This window comes from Gouania willdenowi, chromosome 8, assembly GCF_900634775.1.
Source record: "Gouania willdenowi chromosome 8, fGouWil2.1, whole genome shotgun sequence".
In the NCBI taxonomy this organism is placed as follows: domain Eukaryota; kingdom Metazoa; phylum Chordata; class Actinopteri; order Blenniiformes; family Gobiesocidae; genus Gouania; species Gouania willdenowi.
The window spans coordinates 33,522,194-33,549,301 of record NC_041051.1 but is presented as its reverse complement, the minus strand read 5'-3'; the positions used below and the strand labels follow the sequence as shown (position 1 = coordinate 33,549,301).

The 27,108-nt window shown below is 37.8% G+C and overlaps 2 protein-coding genes across 2 annotated transcripts; one reads left to right on the top strand and one right to left on the bottom strand.

The window, feature by feature from the left end:
* Window positions 1-608: 608 nt before the first annotated feature.
* On the top strand, window positions 609-9,479 carry LOC114467943 (UPF0764 protein C16orf89 homolog). Its single transcript, XM_028454483.1, has 8 exons — window positions 609-845; window positions 2,605-2,757; window positions 2,834-2,984; window positions 3,567-3,684; window positions 4,998-5,160; window positions 5,277-5,381; window positions 5,711-5,800; window positions 8,350-9,479. Exons 1-8 carry the CDS (start codon window positions 668-670, stop codon window positions 8,451-8,453), a joined length of 1,062 nt encoding a protein of 353 aa, XP_028310284.1. The 5' UTR covers window positions 609-667; the 3' UTR covers window positions 8,454-9,479.
* LOC114467936 (tetratricopeptide repeat protein 30A-like) lies at window positions 9,453-23,895 on the bottom strand. The gene is made up of 19 exons (XM_028454475.1): window positions 23,679-23,895; window positions 23,278-23,343; window positions 21,568-21,777; window positions 20,877-20,933; window positions 20,672-20,807; window positions 19,312-19,416; window positions 19,122-19,250; window positions 17,060-17,109; window positions 15,621-15,773; window positions 15,302-15,367; window positions 15,162-15,215; window positions 14,835-14,900; window positions 14,624-14,700; window positions 14,300-14,507; window positions 13,423-13,494; window positions 11,181-11,284; window positions 11,025-11,103; window positions 10,247-10,376; window positions 9,453-9,726 (listed from the first exon to the last, which is right to left on the bottom strand). Exons 1-19 carry the CDS (start codon window positions 23,724-23,726, stop codon window positions 9,590-9,592), a joined length of 1,947 nt encoding a protein of 648 aa, XP_028310276.1. The 5' UTR covers window positions 23,727-23,895; the 3' UTR covers window positions 9,453-9,589.
* Window positions 23,896-27,108: the final 3,213 nt, after the last annotated feature.

The following is a 27,108-nucleotide window of genomic DNA, read 5'->3' as shown; positions in this document are numbered from 1 at the left end:
TTTTATTTAATTTATGGATATTTTGTGGAATAATTTGAGAAAAATTGCAGGATTTTGGAAAAAATCTAGTGTTCTTTCAACAACAATTTACAACTGAATTATTTGTTCATTTACACGACTCATCGTTTTCTCTTTCTCCTGCGGGATGAATCGGATGCTCTGAAGCGTGGGACTGAGTTTGACACATGGTGCTACATGGTTTTTATTCATAAGCAAGATTTTTGCTCGACTATCATTTAAAAACTGTTAAAATATTGCAATATTAACGATGATTTTGTTGTTTCTGTTTTACAGAATATTGGTTATACTTTTCTGTTTTTATTTTATTTTCATGTGTATTTGCACATTTATTTCATCCTTATTTATGTGTTAATATAATCCTGGTCTCTGTTTAATATTTTATTCATTAATTTATTCTTTCTTTGTTTTGTTTTTTCCAATAAATTCTTGGAGTGAGTGTAATATAAGTAATTTCACCCTGGAATAATAAACAAAGTTAACTATTTATATCCTGAGGAAGAAGGAGGAGAAATAAAAATAAATCTAACTTTTTTTTCTTGAAGAAAACTTTTGTTTTTGCCCAAATTTGGACGTGACGGTGGCTGACGTCACGGCCCCGCCCCTCTGCGGTACTCGAGCCTCCGGTCAGGCTCCGACTCTCGGACCGATGATGCGGGTGCTCGTGCAGCTCGTGCAGCTCGTGCTGCTGCTGAACGCGGTGTGCGGCTCGCGAGCGGAAGTGATCGACGACCTACTGGGCAGTCTGTCTCGTGGGGTCACCTTCCTGGAGCAGCAGCACGCGCACATCAACCTAGACGGGGCGGTCGGTTACGTCATGCTGCAGGGTAGGCGCGTGCGCGAGCCCAACATCTGCATGCTGCGAGCTTTTATTTTGGAAAGAAACACAAACAACAACAAAACATAAAAGACCCAAAAAAGAGATTTATTTACTTATATTATTACTATTACTACGACTATTATTACTATTACTACGACTATTATTACTATTACTACTGTTATTACTATTACTACTATTATTATTACTATTACTACTGTTATTATTATTACTATTACTACGACTATTATTACTATTACTACTGTTATTACTGTTACTACTATTATTATTACTATTACTACTGTTATTATTATTACTATTACTACGACTATTATTACTATTACTACTGTTATTACTGTTACTACTATTATTATTACTATTACTACTGTTATTATTATTACTATTACTACGACTATTATTACTATTACTGTTATTATTACTACTATTATTATTACTATTACTACAACTATTATTACTATTACTACTGTTATTATTACTACTATTACTACGACTATTATTACTATTACTACTTTTATTACTGTTACTACTATTATTATTACTATTACTACTGTTATTATTATTACTATTACTACGACTATTATTACTATTACTACTGTTATTACTGTTACTACTATTATTATTACTATTACTACTGTTATTATTATTACTATTACTACGACTATTATTACTATTACTGTTATTATTACTACTATTATTATTACTATTACTACAACTATTATTACTATTACTACTGTTATTATTACTACTATTACTACGACTATTATTACTATTACTACTGTTATTACTGTTGCTACTATTATTATTACTATTATTACTATTACTACTGTTATTATTATTACTATTACTATGACTATTATTACTATTACTACTGTTATTACTGTTACTACTATTATTATTACTATTACTACTGTTATTATTATTACTATTACTACTGTTATTACTGTTACTACTATTATTATTACTATTACTACTGTTATTATTATTACTATTACTACGACTATTATTACTATTACTGTTATTATTACTACTATTATTATTACTATTACTACAACTATTATTACTATTACTACTGTTATTATTACTATTGTTATTATTACTACTATTATTATTACTATTACTACGACTATTATTACTATTACTACTGTTATTATTACTACTATTATTATTACTACTATTATTATTACTATTACTACGACTATTATTACTACTACTGTTATTACTATTACTACTATTATTATTACTATTACTACTGTTATTATTACTACGACTATTATTACTATTACTACTGTTATTACTGTTACTACTATTATTATTACTATTACTACTGTTATTATTATTACTATTACTACGACTATTATTAATACAACTATTATTACTATTACTACTGTTATTATTACTATTATTATTACTATGATCTAAAAATCTACTAAATAATCTATAAATCAGGTTGAATGTTTCACTCCAATAGAAAACAATGGGATGTTTACAGGCAGTGGGGCCGTGTGACATCATCAATCATGTGATTTAAAGATGGAGGAACACAGGCTCTAACACTGTAAAGTAGTCCTATTTATAAAAGGTAATTAAATGAATATGGTTCATAATAATGTGTTTTATTAGACATAGATCTACTAATAAGGACATTTAGAAGGTTTTAGGACATATTAGTAGAAACAGTGGAGGATGACTTTAAATGAGAGCAGGTGGAGCTGATGTTTGTGTAAATCCTCTGTTGTTGTTTGTTAAAGCTGAGCTGAAGGAGGCCGTACGTACGTGGCCCCACTCTGACCCTCTCAGCTGGGCTCAGAGAACCTCCACCGTGGCTTTGCTCAGACGACTCGACCAAAGTCTGGAGAAAGCCATCGCAGCGCTGAAGGAGAACGACCCCAAATACTACAGAGGTCAGAACTTCTCCAGATGTTTAGCAGATGATGATCATCGTGATGATTTCAGCAGATGTTTGTTTTTCTCCTGCAGAGTTTGAGCCTCTGCTCTCCTGGAGCTTCTGGCTGATCCCTCAGCGGTGGGGTCCCACAGACCCCAGCCTGGTTTATTCCTCCACCCTCAGCTCAGAGTGCTATGACGAGCAGCTCAGCGACAAATGTCTGACACTGCTGTTAGGAACCTGGTACCAACTCTACGTCTTAATGCAGGGGTTCTCAAACTAGGGGTCAGGACCCCATTTGGGGTCACGAGACACTGGGAGGGGGTCCCCAGATGTCTTAAAGAAACGAAGAATATTTTTTGAACAATTTTAACCCATTTTTGCTTATTTTTACCATTTTTCTGCAGCTACACCAAACTCACCATATTTTAACCTATTTTCATCACTTTTTCTTGCCATATTTTTGCTCCTTTTAATGCATTTTTGCTACATTTCTCCCATTTCTGCCACTTCATCACATTTCAATGACTTTTCTACACATGTTCAGCACTTATAAACCCTTTCCACCACTTTTACACCTAATGTCACATATATTGACCCATTATTGTCTTTTAACCTCTTTTCACCATTTTTCATGATTATTTTTGCTTATTTAACCACATTCACCATTTTTCATGCCCATTATTTGCCAGTTTAAACTAATTGTTCCAATATTGACACTTTGAACCATTTTTACCACTTTTTCTGTCTGTTTTTATCCACTTTAATTTACAACTTTTAACCAATTTCTGTGGTTTTTAAAATCACATTTCACCACCTGTGCAGGAAGATGAACGGGACGCCGTGTATCGTCACCAAACCGTGTCGAGACACCATGACGCGCTTCGGCTGCCCTCATTACTCTCTGTCCCACCAGCTGCTTTACTTCATGATCGGAAATATGGTGAGAGCACTACGCAAAGTGTACGAAACATGGTGAGAGCACCGCGCAAAGTGTACGAAACATGGTGAGAGCACCGCGCAAAGTGTACGAAACATGGTGAGAGCACCGCGCAAAGTGTACGAAACATGGTGAGAGCACCGCGCAAAGTGTACGAAATATGGTGAGAGCACCGCGCAAAGTGTACGAAATATGGTGAGAGCACCGCGCAAAGTGTACGAAATATGGTGAGAGCACCGCGCAAAGTGTACGAAATATGGTGAGAGCACCGCGCAAAGTGTACGAAACATGGTGAGAGCACCGCGCAAAGTGTACGAAATATGGTGAGAGCACCGCGCAAAGTGTACGAAATATGGTGAGAGCACCGCGCAAAGTGTACGAAATATGGTGAGAGCACCGCGCAAAGTGTACGAAATATGGTGAGAGCACCGCGTAAAGTGTACGAAATATGGTGAGAGCACCGCGCAAAGTGTACGAAACATGGTGAGAGCACCGCGCAAAGTGTACGAAATATGGTGAGAGCACCGCGCAAAGTGTACGAAATATGGTGAGAGCACCGCGCAAAGTGTACGAAATATGGTGAGAGCACCGCGCAAAGTGTACGAAATATGGTGAGACATATAGATGACAATCAGCAGTAAAAAGTGTGAACAACAGGAAACATGTATTTATGAAGCACTTCTCATTTTCTGTAATTGTAGCGTAATAAAATAAACTATTTACATTAGAGGAGAAAATTAAGTGTTTGATAAAAGATCATAAGAAAAACAAAGTATGAAAAGAGAAAAAAACGTGTGATAGATCTATGTTTGCTCGATCTATGTATGATAGATCCGTGTGTGATAGATCTATGTATAATAGATCTGTGTGTGATAGATCTATGTATAATAGATCTGTGTGTGATAGATCTGTGTGTGATAGATCTATGTATGATAGATCTGTGTGTGATAGATGTGTGTGTGATAGATCTATGTATGATAGATCTGTGTATGATAGATCTGTGTGTGATAGATCTGTGTGTGATACATCTATGTATGATAGATCTGTGTATGATAGATCTGTGTGTGATAGATCTATGTATGATAGATCTGTGTGTGATAGATCCGTGTATGATAGATCTGTGTGTGATAGATCTATGTATGATAGATCTGTGTATGATAGATCTGTGTGTGATAGATCTATGTATGATAGATCTGTGTATGATAGATCTGTGTGTGATAGATCTGTGTGTGATAGATCTATGTATGATAGATCTGTGTATGATAGATCTGTGTGTGATAGATCTGTGTGTGATAGATCTGTGTGGATGCTTTCAGAACGGATGCTCTGAGATGCTAAAAGGCGACACCCGAGCGTCGCGGGTCAACATCAGTGAGCTCCACTACCAACAGATCTACTGCTCCAACATGATGAAAACCAACCAGGACGTCGTACGACACGGACTCAGCGAACAGACGCTCGACATCTTCATTGAGAACAGTGAGACTCCATCATTCATCACGCATGTCTTTCACAATAAGAGCCCCAGAACATTTTAAAATACCTCACATTTGGTCCAGACTTACAGATGTCTTGTGTGTTTCTTTGCTTTCCAGTCCTGATCTGTGGATTGGCTGGATTCTCCGACTTCTACAAATCTGATTGGCTGCAGCACATCCTCAGGCTGCAGGACGCAGAGGTCGGCTGCTTCGGGAGAGACCGTGAGTTACTTTTCATCTGATTTTTTACTTCTTTTCACATCTTTAGTCAAACTGAAGCACCTCATTCTTGTTGCTGCTACTGCAGAAATGAAACAGGGTGTGTGTGTGTCCTCAGACAGCATGTGTGTGTGTGTGTCCTCAGACAGCATGTGTGTGTGTGTGTCCTCAGACAGCATGTGTGTGTGTGTGTCCTCAGACAGCATGTGTGTGTGTGTGTCCTCAGACAGCACGTGTGTGTGTGTCCTCAGACAGCGTGTGTGTGTGTCCTCAGACAGCATGTGTGTGTGTGTGTGTCCTCAGACAGCATGTGTGTGTGTGTGTGTCCTCAGACAGCGTGGTGTCACAGATCATCGGAGACGAGCTGCTGGAGCAGCTTCAGCCTCACCACAGGGTGAAGAGGAGGGAGAAAATTCTTCCAGGTCGGTCACATTTCATCTAATCGTGTAGAAGGAAAACTTTAATTTTAACATCTGAACGTTAGGAACAAGTCCTTAAAAAATGTACACAAAGATGCTAAAAACATAGACAATTAGAGAAAAATACAAAATAACAAGAAAACCCAGTTGACACACCTTAATTAAACTAAAATGACCTCAGAAAACCCATCAAACAGACAAAATTACACCAAAAACACACAAAAGTACAACAATACTTAAGCATAAACAAAAACAAATGAAAACAAAAACAATCACAAAATAACTCATAATACACACAAAAAGACACAAAAAGACAAAATTACTTAAAAAAACAAACATACACAACAATAGAAATATACACAATATCCACAAAAAAAAAAACCCCGTTATCTAATGCTGACATGAATGTTGATCATGTGACCTTTAGATTAGATACAGTCACATGTTTGTGGCCCCGCCCACTCTGATAAAAGTTTTCTTGACTGTAGAGCAGCAGCTTCAGATGAAGTAGGATTCAGACTAATGCTGTGGTGCGACTTATAGTCTGCAGTTCTAGTGCAGTGTTTCTCTAATGGGGGTACGTGTACCCCTAGGGGTACACAATGGTACTACAGGGGGTCCTAGAGAGAGAGAGAGAGAAATTAACAAATAAAATATCAGTGTGAAATGAACAGAAATAGAAAAATAAATCTATTCAGGAGGCACTAAATCAGTGTTTTTCAACCTTGGGGTCGGGACCCAATGTGGGGTCATCTGGAGTTTAAATGGGGTCTCTTGAATTTTCAGAAAAATTAAAATTAAAATTAAAATTAAAACACAATTTTAAAATTTAAAATATAATATACTAGAACAACAGCAAAAAAGATGCATATAACAATATGAGGGGTTAAAATATGGACCTGCCTAAAGGATAAAATAAATAAAAAGCTCCTTAAAACATACATTAGTAAGTATAAGAAACAATTTTACCTCTGACAGCAATAATATGTAAAATGTATATAACGGTATAAAATATATTAATACTTAATAAACACAATAAAAGGTTTTTGGTAATTTATATCTTGCCAATCTAAATTTAATTGATGAAATTTGTGTCATAGATATGAAATAGTTTAATATTAATATTATGTACATTCATGTGTATGTATGTATATATATTTGATGTGAATGTATAAACTTTATATATAAAACTTGTGCAGAATATATATTGAATGTATATTGTGAAAATAGTAATATAATTGTGTATAATTATTTTTGTGTGTGTGACATTGCTTTATTAATTTACACAATTGAGTGTTTGTTCTGTGTTGTTTTTTGAAGAGTGCCAAAATAAAGCTCAAATTCAAATAAATCTAGTTCAACTAAAATGCAGTAAAACATTTTTTATCTGAGCTCAAACATGATCAAAACTAATTCTAGAAAAATAAATGTTTTTGGCGTCACCAGAAATTCATGTTAAAATTAAAGCTGCAAGCATCGTTGAACACGCCCTCGCAACCACACGCATGTCGGGACGTGGCACACGTAGAGGTGTATTATCACAAACTTTCCTGCAATGTTGTGTGCAAATATAATGGCTATGATTCCCTTTTACCAGGAGGTGGCAGTATGACTATGAATGACAGTTGGGTTAAACGGTAACTCATTTTTTTTGGCATACAAATGAAAAGTGCTATAATTAATTAGCATCTACTTAGCTCTACAAACTCTTAATAACTTCCATAAGCGTAGCCAGGGCCGGCCTTCCCGACAGGCAACACAGGCGGCATCTCTTGTAGGGGCGCCAAAGTGCAACCCCCCAAATTTATTATTATTATTTTTAAATAATAATTTTAAAAGGTATAACAAATGTGAAACACGTATAGACTTGAAAGAAAAAAAAACAACTTAATTTATTTTTATTCAATAATGGGGGCGGGGTCAAAGTCAAGGTCCTGAGCATAGCACACCATCCAAGTGAACAGGCTACTAAGGAATATTTACATCTATAAAGATTCAACTTTATTTGTTAAGATTGTTTAATAACACAACCAAATAAATATGTATGTTTAAAATAAAAATATGAACGTGTGAAGTACGTTAACAGTGCAGTGTTGGATGGGAATCTCAGTCTGTCTGTGATGATGTCATCACTGTAGAGAGTGATGTCAGAAATTTGCAGAAGTTCCACAGTGATGATGTCATCAATTCCAGCTGGGAGCAAATACAATTTTCAAGGGGGCGCCATTGAGTCATTTTTCCATTCACATGTGCAATTCCCCCAAAATATCACTATTTTTTCCAGTCCTAATATGTTCACATTTTTATGAGTTATTGAACATGTTTAGGCCCTCTGAAATGTGATCACTTCACAGTAAATAAAATAATATTAAAAATGAGGTGCATTACAATAGGGTCCAACACACCGTTTGCTCCGGCCTTAATAAGGTCATGATCCAATTAAATACCGTTTCATTCCACTTCTTTACAAAACGAGGTTCTAGTGAATGAAGGGGAGCACAGGGCAGATTCTGAATCCTAGAGCTAACGTTTCTCTCCCTGTGACATCACAGACGGCTGCTCCAGTCACATGACGGCGGTGGCAGTGGGCGCTCTGGGAGGATACCTCAACTCTTACCTGGCAGAGCAGGACATCACCAAGAGGCCTCTGAGCTGAGCTGCTGTACGCACACACACACACACACACGCTAATGTAGCAAAGACTATGATGTCATGTAGAGTGTAACAATTAACACAATTACCTTCTCACTTCCTCCTATAAACATCATGGAGGACGTCCACTGAGTATTGACTAGTTTAGTGTAGAGTCTTTGTGTAGAGTACACACACAGTAGCACTGGACTGTGTGATGTTTTAAATCAACTGGTGACCATGTTATCTGGTGGCTTGTTCAGAACTCATTCATCCATCAGTGAATAGATTATATACCAGCATATTACACGTATACCATAAAGCAGACATAAGCAACGGGCGGCCTGGGGACCAAAATAACTCAAAATAACATAAAAACAAACAAAATTCCAACCAAAAATACACAGCATGACTCTAAAAACACACAAAACAACCGAAAAATATACAAAATACACAAATGTACAAAATAACTCCAAAAAACACTAAATGACGTAAAAATATATACAAAAAACACATCAAAATAACACCAACCTGTTAAAACGGACCACAAATGTACATAAGATGACCCAAAAAGATTTTTGAAAAATAAGACAAAATTGTTTTTTAAAAACACACACACACACACACACACACACACACACACACACACACACACGCTAAAAACATACTCACTCACACATGCTGACGTGAAACATTATTTTTGTACTTAAGTTCCACGTTGCATTTTGTTACTGGTTCATATCTCATATACATTTCTGCTACATTTTTAGGTTCTCATTATTACTTTCTGTGTTTGTTTACTGTTAATGATCATCTTTTGTCAATGAATAAAGGTTTTTAAGAAAATTTCCTCCGTATGTCGCCCCACCTGTCGTACCTCCATCCCCCACCAGGGGGCGCGCCCCACACTTTGAGAAGCACTGACTTAACCTGAGTGGAATAAACATCTGTTCTGGTCGTTTCTGTCCCATGTTGTGAGTCGTGGAGCTTTGCATTGTGGGTAAACAGATGGAAAACACTTGGATTTAATAAAAACACAGACTTTATTTGATATGAAGCGTTACTGTTTGTTTACAAACCTTTATTCTGACGGACCCTAAAGGCGTTTGTGTACGTGTGGGGATAAACTGTCCTTGTAGTCTGACAGACGTTATGTAACGGTCACTGGTTCCAACCAATCACGTGGTAGAACAGGGCCTTGAGGAGGCGGGCCTCGTACGTGACTGTGTTCTTCCCGGCGTGAAGACGACTCTCCTCCAAAGGCTGCTCGATGACGGCCGGCACGTCCTTCCCGTACTCTGTGGAGAAGATACTCTAGGATTAAACAAGTCATGATTAACCCTGAACAACTCAGGATTATTGGAGAATATTTTCAGAAAAATGTGAATATTAATTTACCCCAAAACTGAGAAATAACTTCATTTAAAGTTAAGATAACATATTAAGGTCACCTGAGGAACTCTAGGATCAATTAAGTCAGGATTAATCTTTGATAATTCAGGATTTACTATTAGGACAAATAATCATAGAGGTTAGGGTTATTAATCCTAATTCAAGATAAAGCACGATAAGAAAGTTAAGAATAAGTTATTGTACCTAAATCAACAGATACACACTCTAGGATTAAATAATTCAGGATAAGTGGAGAAAAATATTGAGAAACTGTTTTATCCCAAAGCTAAATAAAATGATTTCAAATAACTCAGAGGAAATAAATCCAGAATAACTTCGATAAAGTAACCTAGATAATTCAGGATTTAGATAATGATGTCACCTGTTGGTCAGGTGTGTGTGTGTGTGTGTGTGTGTGTGCCTCACCCTCGCAGTGCTCCAGGAACTGGATACAGTCCTGGACGACGGCGTCTGGGAGGATGGTGACGTGTTTGCACATGTTCTCCAGCAGAGGAAGGAAGCAGCGCTTAGCGTAGAACCAGGCGTCAGTGCCCAGCTGAACACACACATTATCACATAGACACATATATTAGCGCTGGACCACACACACACACACACACACACACACACACACACACACACACACACACACACACACACACACACACACAAACGGACAGATAACCTGCAGCTTAAGTTAACCAAAGTGTGCCGTGACTAAAGGAACCTTCAGCAGTTTGGGACAGACTATTGGTTCTCATTCCTAAAGATAAAGCTTAAGTTAGCCTGAGTTGTCAGTGAGCAGAGGATCAGTGTTTGGCTCTTTGTTCTCTGCAGGACTCACATTCTACCCTGAGTTGGAGGTCGTAGTTCATGGCACAACAGGAAACGGTGGATTCAGCTGCACAGAGTCCAGCAGAGCCTCTGAGCTTTTATTGTGAAAGTACGACCTTAGTCTAGCAGTATTTTAGTCATTTTGTGTATGTTTTTGTAAATTTCTCTGTTATGTTTGTGTATTTTTAGTCATCTTGTTTGTTTTCTGCGACATTTTATGTACATTTGTTGTCATTTTGTACATTTCAGTTGTTTTAGATATGTTTCTGTTGGACAAGATCATGTAAAGTGTACGAGACTCATGAAGAAAACACGCAAAGCGCAAGAGACATGGTGTACATGCAGTGGTATTGGGCGGTCAGACTCAGACCTTCTTGTTGTACGGCTCCAGGCTCTTGATGACTCGAGCGATGCCAAAGCGGTAGTTTCCTTTGGCACAGTACAGAGTTCTGAAAGAACACACACACACTCAGTTGTGCTCCCTCCAGACGTGTGCCGTGTGACCCTCCTTACACCCACCACTTACCCAATCACCAAGTTGACGATGCACAGGTGGAACACCTTCTTGTCTGGGTCGTCGTAAGAGATCTGCTCCTCTTCCTTTTCAATCTTCCTCATCAGCTCCTCGGCCTGAAACATGTTGTAGTGACCAGTGCCACATGTTTGGTTAGCTTAGCATGTAGTGACCAGTGCCACATGTTTGGTTAGCTTAGCATGTAGTGACCAGTGCCACATGTTTGGTTAGCTTAGCATGTAGTGACCAGTGCCACATGTTTGGTTAGCTTAGCATGTAGTGACCAGTGCCACATGTTTGGTTAGCTTAGCATGTAGTGACCAGTGCCACAAGTTTGGTTAGCTTAGCATGTAGTGACCAGTGCCACATGTTTGGTTAGCTTAGCATGTAGTGACCAGTGCCACAAGTTTGGTTAGCTTAGCATGTAGTGACCAGTGCCACATGTTTGGTTAGCTTAGCATGTAGTGACCAGTCCCACATGTTTGGTTAGCTTAGCATGTAGTGACCAGTCCCACATGTTTGGTTAGCTTAGCATGTAGTGACCAGTGCCACATGTTTGGTTAGCTTAGCATGTAGTGACCAGTGCCACATGTTTGGTTAGCTTAGCATGTAGTGACCAGTGCCACATGTTTGGTTAGCTTAGCATGTAGTGACCAGTCCCACATGTTTGGTTAGCTTAGCATGTAGTGACCAGTCCCACATGTTTGGTTAGCTTAGCATGTAGTGACCAGTGCCACATGTTTGGTTAGCTTAGCATGTAGTGACCAGTGCCACATGTTTGGTTAGCTTAGCATGTAGTGACCAGTGCCACATGTTTGGTTAGCTTAGCATGTAGTGACCAGTGCCACATGTTTGGTTAGCTTAGCATGTAGTGACCAGTCCCACATGTTTGGTTAGCTTAGCATGTAATGACCAGTCCCACATGTTTGGTTAGCTTAGCATGTAGTGACCAGTGCCACATGTTTGGTTAGCTTAGCATGTAGTGACCAGTGCCACATGTTTGGTTAGCTTAGCATGTAGTGACCAGTGCCACATGTTTGGATAGCTTAGCATGTAGTGACCAGTCCCACATGTTTGGTTAGCTTAGCATGTAGTGACCAGTCCCACATGTTTGGTTAGCTTAGCATGTAGTGACCAGTGCCACATGTTTGGTTAGCTTAGCATGTAGTGACCAGTGCCACATGTTTGGTTAGCTTAGCATGTAGTGACCAGTCCCACATGTTTGGTTAGCTTAGCACGTAGTGACCAGTCCCACGTGTTTGGTTAGCTTAGCATGTAGTGACCAGTGCCACATGTTTGGTTAGCTTAGTATGTAGTGACCAGTCCCACATGTTTGGTTAGCTTAGCATGTAGTGACCAGTCCCACATGTTTGGTTAGCTTAGCACGTAGTGACCAGTCCCACGTGTTTGGTTAGCTTAGCATGTAGTGACCAGTGCCACATGTTTGGTTAGCTTAGCATGTAATGACCAGTCCCACATGTTTGGTTAGCTTAGCATGTAGTGACCAGTGCCACATGTTTGGTTAGCTTAGCATGTAATGACCAGTCCCACATGTTTGGTTAGCTTAGCATGTAGTGACCAGTGCCACATGTTTGGTTAGCTTAGCATGTAGTGACCAGTGCCACATGTTTGGTTAGCTTAGCATGTAGTGACCAGTGCCACATGTTTGGTTAGCTTAGCATGTAGTGACCAGTCCCACATGTTTGGTTAGCTTAGCATGTAATGACCAGTCCCACATGTTTGGTTAGCTTAGCATGTAGTGACCAGTGCCACATGTTTGGTTAGCTTAGCATGTAGTGACCAGTGCCACATGTTTGGTTAGCTTAGCATGTAGTGACCAGTGCCACATGTTTGGATAGCTTAGCATGTAGTGACCAGTCCCACATGTTTGGTTAGCTTAGCATGTAGTGACCAGTCCCACATGTTTGGTTAGCTTAGCATGTAGTGACCAGTGCCACATGTTTGGTTAGCTTAGCATGTAGTGACCAGTGCCACATGTTTGGTTAGCTTAGCATGTAGTGACCAGTCCCACATGTTTGGTTAGCTTAGCACGTAGTGACCAGTCCCACGTGTTTGGTTAGCTTAGCATGTAGTGACCAGTGCCACATGTTTGGTTAGCTTAGCATGTAGTGACCAGTCCCACGTGTTTGGTTAGCTTAGCACGTAGTGACCAGTGCCACATGTTTGGTTAGCTTAGCACGTAGCGACGTCTTATCCGACTGATATAAAACTAGATGTAAGGACCATGTGTTACCTCCTCATTCTGGTTGATCATGACGTACGACACACACAGGTTTGCCAGGACGACAGCACTCACGTTGAGGATCTGCAGCGAGGAAAACAAACTTTTGTTGCATTTGTGTTGACTCAAGTCTGATTTCACACCTGAAGATCATCAGAAACTCAAAGAACAACTCACACCATGTGTAAACACACTCATCACAACATAACACCATCACTGGTTGATCTGTAACAGCAGCTGCTCTGAGCGCTCCTAAAGATACCAGGGGACACATGGGAACCGTTTCAGTGCTTTGATGAGCCTGGATGTCAGATCTCACTGTTCATTCAGCGTACACACACACACACACACAGGATGCTCATTGGCCCAGCACATCACTGCAAACAAACAGGAAGTGCAAAGCAAACCAAAGCCACGCAGAGTTTATCATCGTTACCGAGGGTTTGCATCTGCAGGGACACTCCACAATGTTACACTGCTCCACCTGTGCACAGAGCCACGCTGTTCAGTCCTGATCTAAGCCCCGCCCACCCGGAACCATCGGAGCAAGAAACAGGAACCATCAGAGCAGGAAACAGGAACCATCAGAGCAGGAAACAGGAACTATTGGAGCAGTAAACAGGAACTATCGGAGCAGGAAACAGGAACCATCAGAGCAGGAAACAGGAACTATTGGAGCAGTAAACAGGAACTATCGGAGCAGGAAACAGGAACCATCGGAGCAGGAAACAGGAACTATCAGAGCAGGAAACAGGAACCATCGGAGCAGGAAACAGGAACCATCGGAGCAGGAAACAGGAACCAACAGAGCAGGAAACAGGAACCAACGGAGCAGGAAACAGGAACCATTGGAGCAGGCAACAGGAAGCAGGAAGTGAGCAGGACTCACGCTATCGTAGTGCTTCTTGACGATGGGCTCGTAGAAGCCGATGGCCTCCTTGTATTTGTCCTGCATGAAGAGCACGTGGGCCACGTTGAGCTTCCACGTGTCCACCTCGTTGCAGAACTCCATGGACTTGTGGAAGATCTTCTCCACCATCTGGTAGTGTTCCCTGTTCCAGTAGATCTTGGCCTGGGCCATGAGGACCACCATGTACCTGAGGAACACACAACAAATCCACATTGGAGTCAAAAGGTGACAAAAAATGGTAAAAACATATTTTGGATTTGTTTTAAAATAAGAACTAAATGAATTCATATTCATAAAACTCACTTCTCCTGCATGTGGTCGTATTCCTGCAGAACTTTTTTCTTCACCTCGTCGTCTCGAGACATCTGAGCCTCCTGAAGCTGAGACCACAGAAACCAGTAAGTGTGTGTACTGGTACTGGGTGATTTTAATACATTCATACCACATAGTGTTGATTAGTGAAGACATTTATTTACATATATGTATATATATATATATAACAATGCGTGATCACCTGCTTGGTGAGTTTACGAAGCTGTTCAGTCAGTTTGCCGTTCATCTCCTCGAACTTCATGAAAGCCTAAGAAAATTAACAAACATCCATTAAAGTTCAAATTATGAATTAGTAATTAATTAGCTGAGCTGCACAGTGATCAGATAAATTAAACTTTATGAAAAAATACAGTAGATCTAATAATAATAATACTACTAACAATAATAATAGTAATAATAATAACGGTAATAACTAGTAACAATAAAAGTTATAATATTAAATACATTGAATAATATTCAGAATAATATTACTGTTTTCTACAATAATAAATCAAACAAACAGTTGTACCTCCTCTGGTGCAGTCTGACATGTGAGCAGAGCATCCAGGAACTCATACATGTACTGTAAACAAACAAATAAACAAACAAACAAACACACCGTCAGTGACTGGGAGCTTTGTTTACAAACAATCATCAGCTGACACTCACAGAGGAGAGGAACTTATAGGTGAGGTGAGTGTTTTCAGCCAGGACATCAGCCGCCAGGTCATAGTACTGAGGACACACACACAGACACACACACACACACACACACACACACACACACACACACACACACACACACACACACACACACACACACACACACACACACACACACACACACACACACACACACACACACACACACACACACACACACATCAGTTGTGTAGCATTTCATCACAGCGTTGTGGTCATCCCTTTGTTGTGTGTTGTTGTTGTGTTGTGTAGTGTTGTTGTGTGTGTTGTTGTTGTGTAGGCCCACCTCGTGTTTGCAGTAGAGCAGCAGAAGGTTCCTGAAGGTAACAGGAGGAAACGACGGCTGCTGCAGCAGAAAGGCCAACTTTTCAAATCCCTCTGAAGGCTTTGAGTCCATGTTTAACAGAGCCTGGTTATGGAGGGTCACTGGATCCAGCTCCTGATGCACACCATGATCAATTATCAAACTCAATCACAATCACTGAGCCTTTAATAAATAAGCCCAAAAATGTAAACTTCCTCTTGTGTTTGCTTTCTGTTAGCATCTCTAATGCTAACGAGTCGGTTTGATCCATGTCCTAAATCAGCTGTAAAATACACTAATAAATGTTATTTATTTCTTTACTATTGGTTGCCTTGTCAGACTTCCTAATCAATGAAAATATAGATATTGACATTATTAGTGTGAGCATATGAGCCTTTTTTCTGTCACTCTACCCATAGATTTAATTTATTTTTAGAAACAGTAAAATGACCCTTAAAAGAACTATAACGGGTAAAGTTGATCTGAAACATATTTCAATAATTATTAACTACGTATGTGCGAGACATAGAACTGTAACATGGTTGCACAGGTTTGCGTTTTCTGAACTCAAATACAATTAAGTTATGATTACAACAGCAACAGATATTTGAAAATACAATTACAATTACATCATAATTGTAATTAATAATTACGCTATTACAATTTTAATTGACCCCAACCCTGAGACAAACGAACACAAAAATAATCTCTTGTGCAAAATAAAAAACTGACACATTATTATTATTTTTCACAATACGGATAGTTTTGATCCAGATTACATCTTTTGAACTTTATTGTCTAAACCTGAGGGTGTAGACCAGAGGTAGGCAACTTTTATCACAGCGGGGCCACAACATGATCAACATTCATGTCAACATTTAAAATAATGAGTGATCTGAGCATTAATACAGGAAAGAACAAAGAGTTTTTATAGTCATTTTGTGTTTTTTCTGTAAAATATGTTTTTTTGGAGTCATACTGTGTATTTGTGCTGTAATTTACATTTTTTTGGGAGTAATTTTGTGTATTTCTGTTGTCGTTTTGCTTGTCTGTTAGTACTGTGGATTTGCTGAGTCATTTTTTATGTTTTTCTTGTCTTATTGTGTATTTTTCTTGTCATTTTCTGTGATTTTGTATATTTTTCTGAGTAATTTTGTGTATTACTGTTGTCATTTTTTAAATTTGTTGTAGTAGTTTTGTGTGTTATTGGAGCATTTAATGTGTTTTTATCTTGTTTTTTTTTTTACTGTATTTTCCTGCAATGTTGTATTTCTTTTTATACATTTACTTTGGGGGCCTCATAAAATTAGAGCGAGGGCCAAATGTGGCCCCCGGGCCGCCAGTTGCCTATGTCTGGTGTAGCAGATTAGTTCCTAGGTTAGTTCCACTAGGGGGCAGTAGCTGTGTGTGGATAGAGTTACCTCCTCTGATCTGGGCGGCATGTCAGTCAAAGCCTCCTGAGCTGCCTTCACTGCACACAGAACAGAGAACCTGCAATCAGCTTCACAGACAGCCTCACAAAGACGTTAGATCAGGGGTCACCAACATGGGGCCCGTGGGCAGGGACTGGACATTTTTAGATGATTTATATGTGAATGTAAAGGGCCTTGTGTGAAAATAAGATGGTTAAGCATTGAAACAATGATTGATGCTGCATCAGGGCCCTAGCTACCACCCCCTTTAAAACAGAGCAAATGGTACGACCCACATGTGCTGCTGCTGTGACATAGATGTGACGTGGAGCAGGAGATAGACAGCAGCAGGAAACCATGTCTTTCCTCAAGAAAGGAAAACCAGGCCATAAACACAGAGAAAGTAGAGGGAGAGAAGGTGAAATCAACTGTTTACTTAATTCTTCAGCTTTAAAATACTCACATCTTTATTTAGGCAAAATATTATTTTGTTTGAAATAAACTACGTGCACTCTTGAACATTTAAATGCTGGAACATTCTTTTTGCACTTCAAATCTTAATTAGAAAATTAAATTGATCTGAAGAGTAAATTTTGCTGCCACCAAGTTTTAGTAGATGTAAAGAGTGTCCCCGTGATTCTAATCATTCTATATTTACCTTTTATTAACCTTTGTACACGTTTGCTTTGTGTGTGTGTGTGTGTGTGTTAGTTATACCCCCTCCCCCAAAAAAATTAAATCACCAGCCACCCCTAAATTGTAGTAAAAATATGTCAAACACAATATTCAATATTAAAATATAGTAAAACAGATTTTTAAATACAAGCAATGGATATGGAGTCATTAGGTTATTACAGTTTTTTTTCAACCTTAGGGTCAGGACCCCATGTGGGGTCAGCCTGGAATTAAAATGGAGTTGCTTAAAAATGTCTAGTAATTGTAAAAAAGAAAAATAAATAAATAAATAAAACTTAGGTAAAAAAGGATTAAAATTGTATTTTTATTTTAAATTAGTATTTTTCAAATACACATCACACAATAAATATAAAGTAACTGTATCCTATACTTTAACTTTCTCAAATATAAATCTAGTTCAAATAAAATAAATAAATAAAAATATCTAACGTGGCACACTAGTCACTTTGTCACTAATCTGGAACACACTTTAATAAACGTGATCAAAAACTAATTCTAGAAGAAAAAAAAATGTTTTTGGGGTCACTGGACATTTGTGATATCAAAATGGGGTCACGACCCAAAAAAGGTTTGTAACCTCTGGGTTAATGTGAAGAAAAAAGAAAGCTTATGTAATAATAGAGAAATATTAGTATAGTTTACGGGCAAAAAAAAAAAAGTGTACTTAATTTACAGTAGTGACCAACAAGATGGTTTGTACCCAGAACCCAAAATATGGTGCTACGCCCCTGCTCACGGGCCCATGTGAGGGGCCCTCAGACCTGTTCTAACAGCAGCACTAGTCACTAGTTAACAGAGTTAACACTAGTTAACTCTGTACCAGGATTCAAAGTCACAAAGACAATCTCAGATTAACAGATGTAGTTAAATACTGCTGCACTTGATACGTTCTTGTTTTAAATTAACTATCCTTAAATGTTCATTTACCACAAATGTGTTTCAATAAAGATGCTGCAGATTTGGTGTTTAGATTTTGATGTTTTTTTTCAAAATAAATACCAAATTAAATAGAATTTTAAAAAGATTATAAAATCTTACATAATTGTTAAATTGTAAGAACATGCTTCAGATAGTAAAAGAGTAGTTAGTGGCTAAAGAAAAATAGGAACAATGATGATTCCCAATGACATGTTTCAGAAGTGGTCGTTTGAAAATGAAACATTTTTAAAGTCTTTCTTCGTTATCTTTCCCTCTATTTTAAGTGAAAATCGTAGTTCTTCGGATTATTCAGGAACTTTGAAGTAGCTCACGGTTTCAGAAAGGTTGGTGACGCCAGCATTATATTGTCAGTTTCACTAATGAATAATTAATTAGTGACGCTTCGTTTAGAGCCTCTCAGAAACATGAATGTTTAACAACTCAGTAGTGGACTCACGGTTCTTCAGCTGGTACTCGACGGCAGCTTTGAGGTTGAAGGCCTCGATCAGAGCACTCTGATGCAGCACCAACGTGTTCCCCACGCTGTGCACGTCGATGCCTTCTGTCGTCATCCCCACGCTGAGCTCTGACAGTCAGAGAGTTCAGTGTAACAGAGCTCACAGCAGGAGGAGGAAGAGAACCCTCACCTGGGTGCTCCCTGATTCCTCTCTCGATGATCTCTCCGATGTGTTTCAGAGCCTGGTCGTAGTTCTTCATGCTGTAGTGGGTCAGAGCGATGTTGTAGGACAGCGCTGGAACAATTAGACACACCCACGCACATCAGATGGAAAAAAAATGGAGGAGAAAGAGGTTAGAGTTTGGATAGAAATGATTTAAAGTGACACTCCACTGTTTTTACTAATGCTTATACAGTGCGCTGACATGCTCTGGTGGCTGAAGTTAGCGAGTAATCACAGATTGTTGAAGGACTTCCTCCCAAAAGCTGTGTGACATCATCAATCACATGATTTCAAGATGGAGGAACACAGGCTCTAAAACTGCAATGCACTTATAAAGGTGATAAGGATTAAATAGCAAATATAATGTATTTAATGCCTAAATATGATTATATGTCCAGCAACAGCTGTGAGTACACATCAGCATGACTGTCCTCAGATCAGATCAGATCAGAATAGAGAGGGAACAAATGAAGACAGGCTTGAAACAATCATCCACTGTTAAATCTATCATTTTTCTGCACAAGAACATGAATTATCCTTATATTTGATACGTGGATTATATAAATAGATCCACTGCTGTCTCTGGTGCAGCGGGCACACACTGCACAACTGTGTTTGACGTGCGTTTGTTTCCACGTGCGCTGATCTAATGTTGACACAAACAGTTTATTAATAAAAGCAGGTTTACTGTACCACTAAAACAAATGTAAATATGTCATTTGTACGAGTAAAAAATAGGTTTTAATTGATGGTTTCAGGTCAGTCTCTGATATAAATATATAATGTTTGTCAGACCTGTAGGTTTTACTTTTGTTTTGTTGGGTTCTGATCAAAGCTTGAATAAGGTTCATATTATAAATGGTTTGTGTTTAAAAGAAAATCATCACCACAAAACGCTAAAACTAAATCTTTATCTCTCTTTTTCTGTCTCCATGCACGCACGCACGCACGCGCACACACACACACACACACACACACACACACACACACACACACACACACACACACACACACACACACACACACACACACACACACACACACACACACACACACACACACACACACACACACACACACACACACACACACACACAAAATAAAGCCATGTCACGTAAGGCAAACAACTCTTTGGTGTAAATGAGACGATAAAACAATGCAACTGGAGAATCTCCTCGTCCTCCTCTGCACCTGATCATTCATTCTACGTTTTTTTTTTTTGGTCGACTAATCGCTACGTGTGTCATAGTCTTGGTTGACGAACCATTTTCTTGGTTGACTACAGCTCTGTCCTGTCTGTTCCTGTCTCATCTAGTTCTCTGATCACCTGGTGCGTATCCCAGCACTTGTTTTGCACACTGGAACTCCTTGCAGGCCTCCTGGTACTTCCCGTCCTGGTAGAGCAGACAGGCCGTGTTGTAGACGTAGTCGGGGTCGTCCTGAGGAAGCTGCTCCAGCAGAGCCTGTGAACCCACGGCGGGGGGGTGGGGTTAATCAGAGGCTGAGATGATGATGATGATTGATAGTCTGACCTTGGCAGCAGTGTAGTCCTCCTCACAGTACTTGATGCAGGCCTGCAGTTTGACCATCTGTGATGGAGCAGGAAGAGGAAGCAGTGGTGAAACAAGGACAAATAAACATCATCTGATCTGAACCTAAACTATAAAATCATCTTTAAACAAAGGAAAAGTCAAAGAATAAAATGTTCTGTATGGAGCAGGGTTGGGCTCAATTATAATTGTAATCGTGTAATTGATAATTATTTACAATAATGTCGTAATTATAATCGTAATTGTTATTTTAAAAAGCTGTCGCCGTTGTAATCGTAATTCAATTGTAGTTGAGTTCATATAATTAGGGCCCGAACACAACGGTGCGTCGGACCCTAATGTGATGCACCTCGTTTGTATTATTACTATTATTTTATTTACGGCCAAATGATCACATTTTTTGAGGGCCTAAACACGTTGAAAAACTCGTGAAAATGTTAACGCATATTAGGACACACGCACACGCACACAATAGTGGCCGATCCAATATAGCCAATCAGATCAGTGTAAAGCCTAATATAAATATATATTTAAGGTATCTTGGTGTGGCTGCAATTTTCTACATACTTGTGTATATATTTATATATACAGTATATAGTATACTGTATATATTTATATATATAGTATACTGTATATATTTATATATATAGTATACTGTATATATGTGACGTACCTTGGTGTGGCTGTTGGGGTTGTCCAGGCCAAAGGAGGCCCTGGTGGCCTCAGCGTAGGCCCCGGCCTTGTACAGAGCCTGGGTGAAGTAGACTTTGTATTCCTCCACCTCTGGGTGCAGCAGGGTGAGCTGCTCGTAGCATTCTGCAGCGCTGCTGAAGTCCTGGATGTGGTAGTAACAGAAGCCCAGCAGAGACAGCGCCGCACGCGACTGACACAAAACATTAGAGTTAAATAATGCATTTAACACCCATATGTTCACAATGACACTGCTCTGTCCTCTTCTGAAAAACGAGCCCCCTCCAGAAAGTGCCTGGTGCAGGCCGCGCCTACACGTTGAACATACACGCCCACTCTCTCCAAGCTAAAGGCATGCAAGCTACATACATGAAATGTGTTCTCTGCATTTAACCCCTCCTTGAGGAGCATTGGGCAGCAACGGTGTAGAACCAAGGGAGCAGTTCCATTTTTAGTATCCGTTATATTGCCTTTGACGTAATCTGGTGTGTTTGTGACACAATGTGACGCAGTGGTTGGACAAAGCAAATGATTATCACCTTAAATGCACTAATCCTGTGGTTAATAGAGATGAGGAGGAGAAGAAAGTGAGTTAGCAGCTTAACACTCTGGTGTTTGAAGCAGCTGAGTGACTCTGCTGCTGCTTCTGCTGCTGTGATAAACACAGCCTGAAGCGCTGAGACGGACTCACAATATCTGTGTTTTACTGTAATGCGCAGTTTTTTTGGCTGAAAACAATAACAAGTGTGTATATAGCAAAAATAAAATCACTGATCACTGATCTCCCTCAGAGTGAGGCATGAAGTCAGCATCTATAGACACGCCCACTCATGAATATGCATGAAGGCCATAAAACAGCCTGCTTTGTGAGTTGCTGGCAATATTTAGTATGATTATAATTTTTTAATTCAAAATAAACATGATACTCTCTCCCTCTCTAGTACCCCCTGTAGTGCCATCGTGTACCCCTAGGGGAACACATACCCCCATTTGAGAAACACTGATGTAGCTCAACCCTGTATGGTGTTAATTAACATTTATTACCAATGATGAGGAAAAGTACAATTAAATATAAAGTGTGAGTCAGAGGAATTCATTCTAACACCAACAGGGTTAAATTAACTGAGTTTGTGTAAAAAAAACAAAAAACATTTTAATTAAATTCCAATTGATTTATATCATCTAATAACTTTTAAAAACCCTAAATAATTGTCACAAAAAAGAAGTAAAATCCACATGATTCATTACTTTTCCAACTTCCTGTTTTGTAAGTGTTATGAATTACTTAATGAATGTGTATTATGAAGGTTTATATTATTTATTAGTTTATAGTGTATTTCTTTGGCTTTGGATAAAACTAGTATTTTAAGATAATCATATTGAGCTTTTTTCCATTAACACCAAAACATCAACCAAATAAAATATAGGTTTTGGTGAATAATCTTTAACATTACTTGTTGTTATAAATCATCAATAAAAAGCCTTTTTTTAATTTAATTTAATTTTTTATTTTTTTTAATCAAATTTTAACTGAAAACAACAACAAAAAAATGTGAAAAATTACATTTAAAATAAATTTGTTGGTTGTTTTTGGACTTTTATCAACAGTCTAACGTCTTCTCTTATTGATTATTAAAACACAGTGAATAATGATTGTGTGTGAACTGTAATGTATTGATCACTGATCACATACCTTCGTGTTCTTTTGCAGTTGTCCGTTTAGGATGTGAATAGCCTCCACATACTGACTCTCTTTAATCTAGAGAGAAAAATTACATAAATATCAGCAAATAACAGATAAAGAAGTCCATATTCATTTACATTCCGTGATGGTTGAGGAAGAACTGGATTCATATGGTTATTTTATTTATTTTAGCATAAAACGCAATCGAAATAAATAATTTTTAAAAGAAATCACGAAAGTTAAATTAAATAACTGAAGCTTATTGGTTTAACTTTACATTATTTATTTATTTGTCGTGTGATTTTAATAGAGCTCCAGACGCTATAAATTAATAATATTACCCTAAGGTTGCCTGGGTGGTTGCTAAGCTATTATGCTAAGCTAACATGGACTCAAACATGAACTCTTACCAGTTTGTAAATGGTTGCCGTGTACTCTCCATCTTTTATGGCCGCCATGGCCCCAAATGAGTAGTTTTAAAACGTACAAATTGCTCCTGTCGCTGCTCATTTACCATCTTAAAGACGCAGTAGCTGTTAGCATGTTAGCTTCTGTTTAAGGAGCAGCGGAGCGCCTAGCAACGGTCACCGAGCAACGCGTGAAGCATGCGCAGCTAGACTTTGGAAGCAGCCAATCGGGTGTAAGATTAGAAAGACTGAAAGAAAACCACTTAATTTATTATTATTATGATGATGATGATGATGATGATGATGATGATGATGATGATTATTATTATTATTATTATTATTATTATTATTGTTATTATTATTGATTGTTTTTTGTGTTACTTTATATTTTTTTTAACAAATAAAGAAACATTTTAAATATGACAATTTTTTTCGCAACCTGCATAATTGACGAACTCAGGAGGATTTTTCAGGGATAGGTTTAGCTTAGATGAAGTCATTTATTCCAGGCTAATGAGCAGGATTAGTTAATCCAGTGGTTTAATCAGAGCCGTTTCTTACAGTATTTTAGTAAGAACACATTGTTATATGAAGCAGAATCATCTAATAAACGTGTCAAACTCAAGGCCCGGGGGCCAAATCTGGCCCATTAGAGAATCAAATTAGGCCAACTCAAGAAATAGAGAAAAAAAAACATGAAACATTTTGTAAATGATCAACTAATTCAGCTGTAGATATCTCAGCTCTTCCAAAAACTAAAATTCAATTAATATCCACAATATTTGCAGAGCTCAGTTTTCCAGTTCTATCACATGACGGTTGTCATTTTTAATCTCAAATTGTTGAAAGAATTCTCAATTTTTCCAAGATATGGCAAATTTTCCTCACATTATTTCACAAAATGTTGCAAAATCACTAACATTTAAATGAATTTAACTGAAGATGCTTCTGAATAACTTTTTGAACCATTTTGTATTTTTTTTTAAAGTTTATTAAGGTTTTCTGAACATCTACAGTAGAAAAGTGTAACACATATACATTATCAAGTAATCAACTTGGCGGTGAATCAACATGTCATTATTGTCCGGTAGTAGGAGTGCTAGTGGCTGCGTCTGTAATTTGTCCATTTTTCCTATTTGTTATTAAATCGTGGTTCTTGTAGTCTCAGTCTGTGTATGAGTCTCTACATTACATACTGTACATGTCCTCCACAGTGCCCGCCCACCGCTCCATGGTTGGGGGCGTCGGTTTACACCACAGTCTTGTAATTGACTTTTTACTTGCTGATATTAATATTTTAATTAGATACAGTTCCGATTTTTGTATTATATCACCTGTTAAGTGTCCCAAGTACAGTACCTTGCAACATTTGAGTATCTGATATCCTATTGTTTGATTTATGGTCTGACATATTTTGTCCCAGTCATTTTGTATTTTAAACAAAGTGTTTGATGAAGTGAACAAAGGGTTTGTTGTATTTTTGTGAATTTCAGCCTGATGTCTCCTTGATTTTTATAAATTAGAATGTTTAAAGTTTGACAAATGCATATTTTGTCAAACTACAACAATGGCAGTTTTACATGATTTTTTTGCAGAGTTCTCGTCTCACTTTTGTGTCTCATTTATTTATTCATCTGAGGATCATTATCGTCTCTTATTTCTGCCTCAAGTTTTCAGACTTTATGTGAATGTGCATGACTTGTGTGCATTATCAATTGTACACTGTGTTTCCATGGCAACGTCCAGCTTTGTTTTCATTAATGAGGCCTGCAGCAGAGTGAAGGGCCAGGTGAGGTCATGTGACATTAGTGGTTGGGGGTGTGTGGGGGCTTTGTCTGAATGTGGTGAAGCAGTTTTAACGGTTTCATTAAAATACTGTTTTGCATGTTTAATAGTTACCTTAATTAGACCCCAATAAAATGCATTTTATTTTATTTTCAAATTCCATTTTACTTTATTTTTTCCAAATTTCATGTTTTCTATATTTTTCTTAAATGTATTTTTATTTTTTATAAATATTTTTACCATTTTTTCAAAAAAATTTAGTTTTTAACTCCTGCGAGGAAGCAAAATAAAAACATAATAAAAAAAAGAAAACCATAATTAAAAAATATATATATTTCAGAATAAAAGTGTAATTCAAAACCATGCGTAAGACACAATTCAAAGGTAGATATAGTGACATGGAGTATTCTGATCGTTTTTTAATATGTCATATAAATATGCATTGAGAGCTGCATTATTCAGTGATCAATGGTTTACTGAATCTGAGCAGGTTTAATGTTTATGTATTGATCAACTACATTAAGTATTTTTCAACCGTGGGGGCATGGAATTTAAATTTTGCCTGAAATGTCTAGAAAATAATTAAATGAATTACTGCATAAGAATATATTTAATTTTTATTTATATTTTATTGGCAAAAATGGGTCAACATATGTGATAATAGGTGGAAAAGTGGTGGAAAGGGTTTATAAGTGCTGAAAATGTCTAAAATGTGCAGAAAAAGCATTGAAATGTGATGCAGTGTCAGAAATGGGAGAAATGTAGCAAAAATATGACAAGAAAAAGTGATGAAAATGGATTAAAATATGGTAAGTTTGGTGTAGTTGCAGAAAAATGGTAAAAAAATAGGCTCAAATTGTTCAGAAAATATGGTCTTGACCCCAATATTGAGACCCCCTGCTTTTATTGATGTTTATATTCCTGTGCTAATGTATTATTACATCCTTTCCTTTACTTTGAAGGCATCAGTAATGTTTCCTTTTTGGTGGTTTAGATTTAATATTTTTTTCCCCTGAGTTTCATCCAAAAGCTGCTCAAATATCATTGTGTATATTTTTACTGACTGGTCCATTTATTTCATTCTCTAAAGTCTAAACTATGAAAATCTTTCCATAATGGTTCATTTGAATTGATACATTTTTTTCTGCCAGTTCATAATTCTTGTTAAGTTATTTCTTGTGTGTGCGTGCCACAGTTTCTGCTTGAATTGTGTTTCTGTACACACACACACACACACATAGACAGGTTCAGTCTGGTAAAATATACTGATGATCTCACATATGAAGGATTGCAAACAGAGGCCAAAGAATATTAAAAAGGAGTGTTAAAGATGGGGAGCTGTGTGTGTGTGTGTGTGTGTGTGTGTTCTGTTCAGTCTCTACACGCCTGTCACTGTGAGCAGACCAGTTCAGAGCTGCAGTTCACTGAGGTACATTTATTCACATTTTCTCTTGATTGGTTTTGCATGATTTAATCTCCCTTTTTAAGTATTTAATTCATAATACCATTATTTTTATGTTAGTATTTAAATCTTCATTACTGTCTTTATTTGTTTTACACCTTAAACAATTTCTTTCTTTCTTTTCAAACATTTCACTCATTTTGAACCTTTCTTTTAGTTTATTTAACTGCTAATTTAACCATTTTG

What these genes read in the sequence shown, in the direction of transcription:
- LOC114467943 (XM_028454483.1), top strand. Translation starts at nt 668, where the DNA reads ATGATGCGGGTGCTCGTGCAGCTCGTGCAGCTCGTGCTGCTGCTGAAC. An exon ending in ACACTGCTGTTAGGAACCTG is followed by an intron (nt 2,985 to 3,566) that starts GTACCAACTCTA and finishes CCACCTGTGCAG; the next exon opens with GAAGATGAACGGGACGCCGT. An exon ending in ACTTCATGATCGGAAATATG is followed by an intron (nt 3,685 to 4,997) that starts GTGAGAGCACTA and finishes GGATGCTTTCAG; the next exon opens with AACGGATGCTCTGAGATGCT.
- LOC114467936 (XM_028454475.1), bottom strand. Translation starts at nt 23,726, where the DNA reads ATGGCGGCCATAAAAGATGGAGAGTACACGGCAACCATTTACAAACTG. An exon ending in AACTGCAAAAGAACACGAAG is followed by an intron (nt 21,778 to 23,277) that starts GTATGTGATCAG and finishes GTTTTGTGTCAG; the next exon opens with TCGCGTGCGGCGCTGTCTCT. An exon ending in TGGAGCCGTACAACAAGAAG is followed by an intron (nt 10,377 to 11,024) that starts GTCTGAGTCTGA and finishes GTGTGTGTTCAG; the next exon opens with CTGGGCACTGACGCCTGGTT.